Below are 10,677 nucleotides of genomic sequence, written 5' to 3' on the forward strand. Positions count from 1 at the left end.
TTATTAAATGCATGATTTAATATTTTTATTAGTTTATTAGTATGATATTTAAGAATCTACAGAATCCTTAAAGGAATTTACCTGTAGTGTATGTGATTATTTTATATTAGGTTGGTGCAAAAGTAATTACGGTTTAAAAGGTTAATAATTGCAAAAACCACAATTACTTTTGCACTAATCTAATGCAATAGATGTAAGATTTTTTTTAGTGTAAATTTTTTTTTCTTGGAATAGTAGTTTAAAGCATAAGTGCTTATGGTTAGGCAACTAAAATTTTGCACCTGGTTTTATATTGATGAATTTTATTTCTTCCTAGTATGTGCCTTATTTCCTTTGGGAAACTCATTGGATTAAAATCAGATGTCCCTGTTTAGAAACTTACAGTTTGAAATTTTCGCATTATGCATATATATTGAATTAGCTGCAAATGACTCTGTTTGTTAGGTGGATACTTCAATTCCGATAAACCACATCCCAGGGGTGAAATTCTTATTGGTGGCCAAAATGTGACAATGGGATACTACAAAAATGAAGCAAAAACAAAAACTGATTTCTTTGAAGATGAAAATGGACAGAGGTGGCTCTGTACTGGAGATATTGGAGAGTTCGACCCTGATGGTTGTTTAAAGATTATTGGTGAGCCATGCAATCATTATTGTTTTTGGAAAGTGGATGTTTCTGAAATGGTTTTTAAAAAGAGATGCTGTGTATAATATAAGAATATATCTTTATGTAATGTTGTTATGGTCTGTTGAGTCATCCCTGGAATATAAAAATTTACAGTAGGGACCGGGCGGAATTATAAAGCTTGACATATTTTGAGGTCCCCAAATCTGTTCAACAGTGCTAGTTTTAGTTAGTACTAGATAACCCTTACAGAGTTAAGTTCCTCATAGGGAGCATTCACTTCTGTGAGATCTTTGATAACTAGAGGTTTTGGACAGGGCTCTGCCCTCCTGTCGGAACCATGTCCTTGCATTGCCTGTGAGAACCAAGGCAGGCCTGGCAGCTCAAGGGGTGCAAAACACCGCCCCCTGCTGCTCTTCTGAGGTCCTTTCTCAGTTACTGACTGTTCTAGCCCAGACTTGCTGACAGAGACCTGGGAGGCAGTGAGAGGCTCTCTGTCAGCTCCCCGTTACCTAACCCGTAGCCCACTGATTGACCGAATGAAAGGGGCCTCGAGGTCATTATCGTCTTACCACAGATCGTAGGTTAGGCCTTCTGTCACCCTATTGCAAGAAATGCCTCTCTTGCCTCGTTTGTCCCCTTAAAGCACCTTCTCAGTGCCACGGTGTGATGACTAAACACTGATCTATCTCCCTGGGCCATTTTCCTGCTGAAAACCTGATAGTGGCTTAGAGGCCCAGGCCACCTCTCCACCTTCACCTGCAGTTGCTTCTGCCTCCTCTGCTGTGGTGATTCGAGTTGCCCCCTCTGTTCTCTGCCAGTGCTGGTCCCCTGCCCCCCAGCCCCACTCCATCTTCCCTCAGGACTCAGCTCCGGCCTCAATTGCAGGAATTCTTTCCATAGCAGAGTCTTAACACTTAGCATACTTGATACCCTATTGTATTGAAGCCGTATGTTTTTGCGTCATACATCTGCAGGTAGAGTATGATCTTTCAGGTGGCACTGAGTGTATTCTTTACCTTCTGGTGTTAATGTATATCTGGACATACCTGTTCAGCAGAACATCCCTGAAGCCCTAATACTGGGTCCCTTAATCAGAAGCTAATGTTTTTATTAAATAAATTTTTATTGGGGAATATTGGGGAACAGTGTGTTTTTCCACGACCCATCAGCTCCAAGTCAAGTCATTGATTTCAATCTAGTTGTGGAGGTCGCAGCTCGCTGGCCCATGTGAGAATTGAACCGGCTACCTTGGTGTTATGAGCACTGTACTCTAGCCAACTGAGCCAAAGCGGCCTCCCAGAAGCTATTTTTTTTTTTAAGAATATATTTAATAGTACAGAAATTAGGCCTTAACATTATGTGCTTTTAATTTTAGTGTAACTATTATAATGAACTTAATTGATAGCAAATTACTTAGGGAATGGCCAATATTTATTCATATTACCTTCCATGTTTTTCCCTCCTGGTCTTTATCTCGCACAGATCGCAAAAAGGACCTTGTAAAGCTACAGGCAGGAGAATATGTTTCTCTTGGGAAAGTAGAGGCAGCATTAAAGAACCTCCCGCTAATAGATAACATTTGTGCATATGCAAACAGGTAAGTAAGAAAGTAGAATTCATGCTACTTTGACTTCAGACATTTGGTCTGCTGTTGGCATTTCCTTCCTGTATGGCCTTCTTTGTAAAATTGTGCCACGAACTCTTCCTCCTTGTCTGTTGTCCCCTAAACGGCCTGTGCTACTCACAGCCAGGAGCTGACTTGTGCCCCGCTCCTCATCTGCCGCTGTGTCCCTGTTTTCTGCTCCACGGCTCCTGCAGGCTCCTGTGTGTTCAGGAGGGGAGGACAGTAAAGCCCTTCCTCCTTCCTGCTGCCTTGGTGCCCAGCCACCTGTCCCTCTGCACGCGGAAGCTTCCAGAGCCAGTCCAGAGGAAAGGGGTGAAGGAGGAAGGTGGGGGCTGTGTTCTCACTACCCTGCCCTCTGGGGACCCTGGCCAGGGCTGAGGGCTTCTGCCTTAAGCTCTGTCAAGCCCGTGATGATTTAGAGGCAGCCTAGAAGGAGAGTTTGAAGTTAAAATCCCAGAAATGCATTCTTGGGAAATGGGTTGGAATTTGCTTGCCATTCCCACGACATTTTTCTGTAACAGCTGCAGGTGGTAATTATTCTGTGGTGTTAATGACCAGGTATTTTGTGGCCAGCCTAGGTGCCTTGCTACAGCAGTGGACATAATTATTATTACGAAAAAAAAAGATCTGGTATCAGAAGAGTCAATTTAGAACCAGACTTTAAGGGATAGCCCCAGTTAAAGATTTATTACTTTGATTTATAAATGATTCGGCCTTTTAATGAAGTATTTTTATTAGTGATGCAGTAGTTCTGGGTTTTACTTGTGTGGCATTAACCAGAACTGTCCTCTTCCTGATGCTGCTGCCATGTCTTCAGGTTACTGCCTTCAGCTGCCACACTCAGTTCCTCTAGCAACAAAAATTCTCCCAAAAGAAGGAAATAAATATAGTCACATTACTTTGATTGGCTGCCAGATTTCTTTAGGTGCATTTTCTAATTTACATTAGCTTTTATTTTTGTTTAACCTGTTGATGTGAATTACTGATTTTTTTAAATATGAATTTTCTAATATTTATAATTTTCTTTTAAAAATGTGTACATAATAGTTATGCATAGTTGAAATTGATCATGAAATGTCAGATTGAGGTTTATTTAGCAGTGAACTCTGCCAGAGCATTGGAAGGTGTTATGAATCAGACATTAAAATTGGCTGTTATATGAACTAAGTATTCCATGTACCAAATATGCTTCATGTATTTTATTTAAAACAGTAAAGAGTTGGTTACTAAAATGCCAGTGTAATCAGTAACTGTAGTTAACATGGTATGCCGTTTAGTTCCTTAGCTAAGTTATGCTTTGTACATTTCAGTTATCATTCTTATGTCATTGGATTTGTTGTGCCAAATCAAAAAGAACTAACAGAACTAGCTCGAAAGAAAGGCCTTAAAGGGACTTGGGAGGAGCTGTGCAACAGCAGTGAAATGGAAAATGAGGTACTTAAAGTGCTTTCTGAAGCTGCTATTTCAGGTGAGTGATTGTTAAACTGATTCTAAGAACTGAGATGGGAGGAGAGTACTTAAATTTATTTATCCTGTTACGTTATAAGGCTTAGGTTACATCGTTTCCTGCTCAGAAACCAATTGTATTTTCCTGCCATTAGTAGATAGAAGAACATACTTATCAGCCCCCATTTCAAGCCCTGCTACAGGACACACAAACCATCCACTCCCTGGCCTGATGTACGTGTGTCAGAATGGTCTCATCTCTGAGGTTTCTGTTTTCTGGGCTGGCCCTTTTCTCTACTTTCCTCAGCTGTCTCCTGGCTCAGCTCTTAACGAATTATCCAAGACTCTTTTTTACACTTTCTACAGTTAGTGGACTGGTAGTTCGTTGTACTAATATGTCCTATACTGTGTGTGTGTCGGGGGGGAGAGTTGGGGGAACAATGAGACTAGTTTAATGTTGATTTAATAAAAACAGCTATATCTTCTGAGTCATCAGCATTTTGTACAAGTATGCACTTTTATTCTCTTAATATTCAAGTTTATGAAAAATGTAAATTGAATTTAACCAGGTGGAATCATTACTCTGACCCTTTATTTCAGCAGTAATTATGTTTTGTTATATGTCAGCTTGCAGATAGTTCCCAAAAATTTTCGGCAACTTGAAAGCTTGGATTGATGCTAAATTGAGTTAATAGACATTGATTAGAAACATACATAATTTCTAAGTAAGATAGCATACTGAAACATTTAAGCATAATTTTAAATGTATGTACTTTTTTGCTTATTTCTAAATTTTATTTATATTTTAACAGCTTTATTGAGATAAAATTCATATACCAAACAACTCACTTGTTTAATGTGTACAAGTAAACAGTTTTCGATATATTCATAGAACTTTCCAGTCATCACCACAATCAGACCAGTTTTAGAACATTTGTCATCACCCCATAAAGAAGTCACGTGTCCATTAGCAGTCACTTCCCATCATACCCCAAACCTCTTAGCCCTTGGCAACCACTAATCTACTTTGTTTCTATAGATGTGTCTATTCTGGAGATTTTGTATAAGTAGAATCATACAATACGTGTTTTTTTGAGACTTGTTTCTTTCACTTCACATAATGTTCATCCATGTTCGTTCATGTTTCCTTGTAGCATGTATTAATACTTCATTCCCTTTTATTGCCAAACAATATTCCATCACTTGGATATGTATCACACTTGGTTTATCCATTCATCGGTTGATAGACATTTGGGTTGTTTCCACTTTGGGCTGTTATTAAATAATGCTGCTATGAACATTCACATACAAGTTTCTGTGTGGACATGTTTACTTCTCTCGGGTAGATACCTAGGATTGGAATTGCTGAGCCTGTTAGCCTTACGTTGGGCCTTTTGAGGAACTACTGAATTTCCAGAATATTTTTTCCAAACTATTAAAGTGGTGGCACTCTTTTCATTCCCACGAGTGTCATGTGAGGGTTCCAGTTTCCCCACACCCTTGCCAACACTTGTTATTGTTCAGCCATTTGATTCTAGCCATCCTAGTTTAGTGGGTGTGAAGTGGTATCTTATCTCATTGTGGTTTTGATTTTTATTTTTCTGGTGGCTAATGTTGAGCATCTTTTCATGTGCTTATTGGCCATTGTATATCTTCTCTGGAGAAATGTCTGTTCAGATCCTTTGCCCATTTTTAAAATTTATTTGTCCTTTTATTATTGAATTGTGTGAATTCTTTATATGTCTATTCTAGATACAAGTCCATTATTAGGTATGTGATTTGTAAATATTTTCTCCCATTCTATGAATTGTTTTCACTTTCTTGATGATACCCTTTAAAGCACAACAGTTTTTGATAAGGTACAATTTACTTAATTTTTTTCTTTTGTTTGTGCTTTTGGTATCAACATCTGAGAAACCATTGCCTGCCTAATCCAGGCCACAAAGATATACCCCTGTGCTTTCTCGTTTTCTAGTTTTAGCTCTTACATATAGGTCCTTAATCCATTTTGAGTTAATTTTTATATGTGATGTGAGGAAGGGATTTGGTTTCATTCTTAAGTCATATCTCTATTACTCAGCTTTACAGCACAGAAACAGAATTGGTAGTGTATGGAACTGGTATGCATGGCTATTGGGGGCTGGCTGGGCACAGCTGGCGATCCGTAGGGCAGACTGCTGAAAGGGTGGGCTGGCATCCTCAGTCTGGCACGAGCTGAGGCTCCTGCTGTCCACAGATGCCTCAGCTCTGCTTGGAAGGCCTGTGACTGACTGCAGCAGACCCACTAAGATCATCTAGGATAATTTTCCTGACGTAAAATGAAATGATTATAGACTGATCACATCTACAAAATACCTTCAAAGCAGTACCTAGATTCACCCTGCTGACACATAGTCACACTGACCATCACCCTGGTCAGCTTGGCACCCGTGTACATCTCCTCAAACCATAGTTATTTCCAAGTAAAGACAGCAATAAAGTCAGACCTGTGCCTAACATACATGGTCCAACTGTCCTGTGTACAGCGGAAAACACCTTTTTGCAGAAGAGGACGCGGACCGCTTACATGACTTTTACTCTCCTTTCATAGCCTGTAAGTTAAATACTGTGATACCACATTACTTATTAATACATGTTATGATAGCCAAGAATAAGGAGGAAGAAAACAAAAATACATATACAACAAAATAAGGAAGAGATACTCATAATTATTACAGTCTTCATTTCCCCAGTTGGTCATGTGGTCATAGCTGTGTTTATTTTCCTGAAACACTGGTTTAGATGATAGCGAGTCAGGTCATAGAGTGCAGTGCTGAGCAGTTTGAAATTTCAAAACTTGACTTGGTCTTCCAGTGCTTGCTTTTTTCTCTCCCCTATGTCTCAGTAACGTCAGACTCTGTCCCTGAAGTCCTGTGGTCTGAGCCTTGCTGCTTCTGTGCATGGTGGTTTTTCCTCTTGGAAACCCCTCCTAGACTTCTTTTAATCTTTGCAGAATAAAACCTTGTTTGTTATCGCTATGTTTATTTTTACAAGTTAGAATTAATATCTCTTTGTTTCCAAGACACTTAGGCCTTACATTCCCTCCCTCTGACCCCTCCCCCCTCCACTGTTGAGAATCTACTGAGTGTCAGACCATGTGTTGGGGACACAGTAGTGAGTGAACATAGTGTCCTTCGTTGCTTTCACAGGGAGTATCCTGGTTCAGTGACAAAGAGCATCTTCTCTTTAAACCTTTATTACTTTTTAGTTTCTAAAGTGATTGTGCTTCTTATAATAAATTCAAAGAAAATAAATAGGTATAAAGTAAAAAGTGACATTCCCTCCTTAATCTGGGGTCCTAGGCACTAGAGGTGTATACAGTTTAGAATTTGGTGTGTATCGGTCTTATGCTACACAATTAGATGCATATAAGTTTATCTAGGATTTAAAAAAACCTTTGCCTTTTTTAGCCTAATGATACATTGCAAAAATTTTATACGTCCATACCATACAGATCTAACTCATTGTTGATGACTGAATTGCATTCTGGTTTATGCCTGTATTGTAATTTATTTAACTCATTCTGTTGATGGACATGTATTTGAAAGTTTTTTGCCATTATAATTCTGATACCCATCTATATTTTTACTTATATTAGTATTTCTGAGGGAAAGATTGCTTAGAAGTGAATTCATGAGCAGCTGGTGAGCATTTGATGGGTGCTCAAGGACTGGGGAATTTACACCGTTTGCTGAGAATTGTAATTGTATATTTTTCATGACTTTGTATTTACTTTTGTTGTTCTACCATCTCAGCAAATCTGGAAAAGTTTGAAATTCCAGTGAAAATTCGTTTGAGCCCTGAACCGTGGACCCCTGAAACTGGTCTGGTGACAGATGCCTTCAAGCTGAAACGCAAAGAGCTTAAAACACATTACCAGGCGGACATTGAGCGAATGTACGGAAGAAAATGATTCTCTTTCGGCACCCGTTTGCTACAGGGAGCTCAGATCAAATAGGAAAATACTTGAAATGCATGTCTCAAACTATGAGGCAAACTCCATTCCTCACATTAAACCTAAACTGTTCTTTCTCATGACATCACCATTTTTAACTGACAGGATGAGTAAAATATTAAGACAGCAAACTTGTGTCTGTCTCTTCTTTCTTCCACCACCTTGTAATTTGCTCCACCACCTAGGACTGCCCTTGTCAGCATGAGGACTTTTCTGAATCGTACTGAGGAACAGTGATTTTAAAACCTCAAGTTTTTAAACATGATTTATATGTTCTGTATAATGTTCAGTTTGTAACTTTTTAAAGTTTGGATGTATAGAGGGATAAATAGGAAATATAAGAATTGGTTATTTGGGGGGCTTTTTTACTTACAGTATTTAAAAATGCAAGGGTATGGATGTGAAATTATGTAAATTTCAAATGCTTATGAATCAAATCATTGTTGAACAAAAGCTTTGTTGCTGTGTAATTATTGTCTTGTATGCATTGGAGAGAAATAAATATACCCATACTTATGTTTTAAGAAATTGAGACTTTGTGAATATATGCTTGGACAGCGTCCTTATATATTTATTTTTATTAGAAAAAAATGAAGTTTGGTTGGTGCTGCATGAAACGAAATAGCAGGAGAGGGTTATGGCTTAATAGTAAGGAAGAAAACACAGCCAGTGTAGCACCAGTGGATAATTAGCCTCTGGTAGCTTACCATCTAAATATTCAGTCTTCTAGCTAGCTGTTGAAATCAGGAAAATACCCAAACTTTTAGAATTGGAAGCAATTCATTCTAAAAGTTACACAGGGTAGAACTTAAAAAACAAAGGATAGAAAGTTATTCTTCATTTCATTGACCATATGTAAATTGAGTTGTCTATATTTATGACACGTTAATAATGGAAATGTATCCTACTTTTAGTCTAGATGTTTAATCTATTTTGCTTCAAAATTAGGATTCTGTTTTGATAGTTTGCACTGGTATGTGTGTGCGTGTGTTAGTGTCTGTTGGTAGCTTATTAAAAAGCACCTTACCCTTTCCACCATAACGTTTCTACACTAGAAAATGAAATAATTCAAAATGCTTCAAATAATACTATTCTTGCTAATTTACATGAGAACTTAATGAAGTGTGTTAAGATTCAAATTGTAGGGTTTTATGTCAATGTGCAAGTTACTTGTGATTCTAAAAACACTGCTTGTAAGATACATAGTGTTTTTTTATTGAAGCATTAGTAAGAGTAATATTGCACCAATTAAGATGCGTTCAAGTCAAAACTTAAATCATAGGTACCATGTTTTTTGTGTCATTAGTTATTTTCTTGATTTGTTGATTCTCATTTAGTTTCAGGCATCAAAAGGCAAAAGAAAACTAGGAGATGAACGGATCTGTGTAGGATGGTGGGAGTGTTGAGGCCCTGTATGTAGTTTGTGGTCAGATCACAAACATCGTACTTGGAGATACTGCAATATGGTGTTTTGTATTGAACATTACTTGTATTCTTGTATATTTATGTTATGTTTTGAATGTTTTTCTCCTCATCATAGTTTATCATAAAGTTGGGAAAAACGGCCAAGAGGTTAAAATAAGAAAGAAATTAAATGGAACCTCTCTATCAGGATGTTTTGATCTAAAAATTAAAATTGGGATGAGTGGAATTTGTTTCAGATGTTTTACCTTCAGAATAATTGTTTGCTTTCAAATGATTTTGAAAAGGTTGTGTTTAGAAAAAGAAGGTTCAATGCTCCAATGGAGAAATATCGCAAATTGTGACTTGAAATAGTGTCAGGTGAATATGTAGCTTATCACTGATTCAGAATAAAAGTTGTTTCTTTTCAGAAATACCTAATAAGACTGGATTAATCTATATCTAGTTCCATTTTTCTCATTTTTTATAATTCTTTCAGCCTTAAAAATATCAGATGTCTGGTGTCAGATGTCACAGCAGAGTAGGAAATTAAATAAGTAGAATCCCCTTTCAAACAACTCTCCTACGCAAACCACCTTTAGTGACTTGAAAAATAGTATGTTTTAATATTATCCTTTCAAAAAGGAAACGTTGGCTGATTAAAAAAACAACCCTAAACTATAACTATTCCAAGAAATACCGAGAAGATATAATGGGGGAACAAAACTTGGAATTTCAAAGTAAATTGCTAAATCTGCTACATCTGAATATAGAGCCTAAAAGAATGGTTCCTAAGACCTGTTTTCTGAAGAAGCTGAAGAATTCTTAAACCTTTCCTGTTACAGTAAGTTTCGTTTATAGCACATAGATGGGTGACTACCTCCACTCCCCCTGCTGGTATTTTGTAGTTTCAACTTCATTTTTTATCTATAACAAAGCTGAAGGTGTTACCTACTTTCTAAGGAGTACTTTGTTTTTAAGTAATGGATTTGGTACCCATAATGTTCTCTAAAGTTTGCAAGTTTTTCAGCAGTTTAAAAATGGGTTAACCTGGTATAACCTTCCTGCTAAAATTCACAAGATTTAGAATTTTTCAACAATTAGTCCCTGTGATCTTTTGTAAGAAAATTATGTACCTCTGTGACGTTTTAAAGGGGAGCCACTTTTAAACAATGTCATATTGGACCACACTGAAATGTAACGCCTCGTTTCTATACTTAACAGTTGGTTATTTACTGTGAGTTAATTTTCAATGTTTACTTGGTTATTGCTATTTTTCTGCCTGAAGTGTACATAAAGAAGCTACATGGTGTGGACTATTTGTAATTTGACATGAAGTTTGAATAATAAAGATATGTAAAAGCATTTCTGATATTAAAACTCAGTATTTTGTTTTTCAAAAACAAAACAAAACAAAAAAAAACTTCCTCTATAATAAAGTCAAACTTGAATTGACCTTCCTGAAATACTTGCTGAAAAAAGTTTGGAGGAATTTTTATTTCTTGGCCTAACAATCCATTTGAAGGGAAAGTTTTTATTCTAGGAATTCTGTTCTTTCTTTTTTAGCATTCTTCTATTATCA

The 10,677-nt window shown here is 37.2% G+C and overlaps 1 protein-coding gene across 3 annotated transcripts in view; it reads left to right on the forward strand.

Moving 5' to 3' along the window:
• ACSL3 (acyl-CoA synthetase long chain family member 3) overlaps window positions 1–10,460 on the forward strand; it is a 67,256-nt gene extending 56,796 nt beyond the window's left edge. For all 3 annotated transcript variants that reach the window (XM_019753683.3, XM_019753684.3, XM_074314025.2), the window contains 4 exons: window positions 445–636; window positions 2,113–2,227; window positions 3,565–3,722; window positions 7,495–10,460. In XM_019753683.3, coding sequence (XP_019609242.1) covers window positions 445–636; window positions 2,113–2,227; window positions 3,565–3,722; window positions 7,495–7,652 — 623 coding nt within the window. In that variant the 3' untranslated portion in view covers window positions 7,653–10,460. The remainder of the gene's footprint in view (window positions 1–444; window positions 637–2,112; window positions 2,228–3,564; window positions 3,723–7,494) is intronic.
• The last annotated feature ends 217 nt before the right edge of the window (window positions 10,461–10,677 follow it).

Source organism: Rhinolophus sinicus, chromosome 17, assembly GCF_057876585.1.
Source record: "Rhinolophus sinicus isolate RSI-liver-muscle chromosome 17, RSI-T2T, whole genome shotgun sequence".
NCBI classification, from domain to species: Eukaryota; Metazoa; Chordata; class Mammalia; order Chiroptera; family Rhinolophidae; genus Rhinolophus; species Rhinolophus sinicus.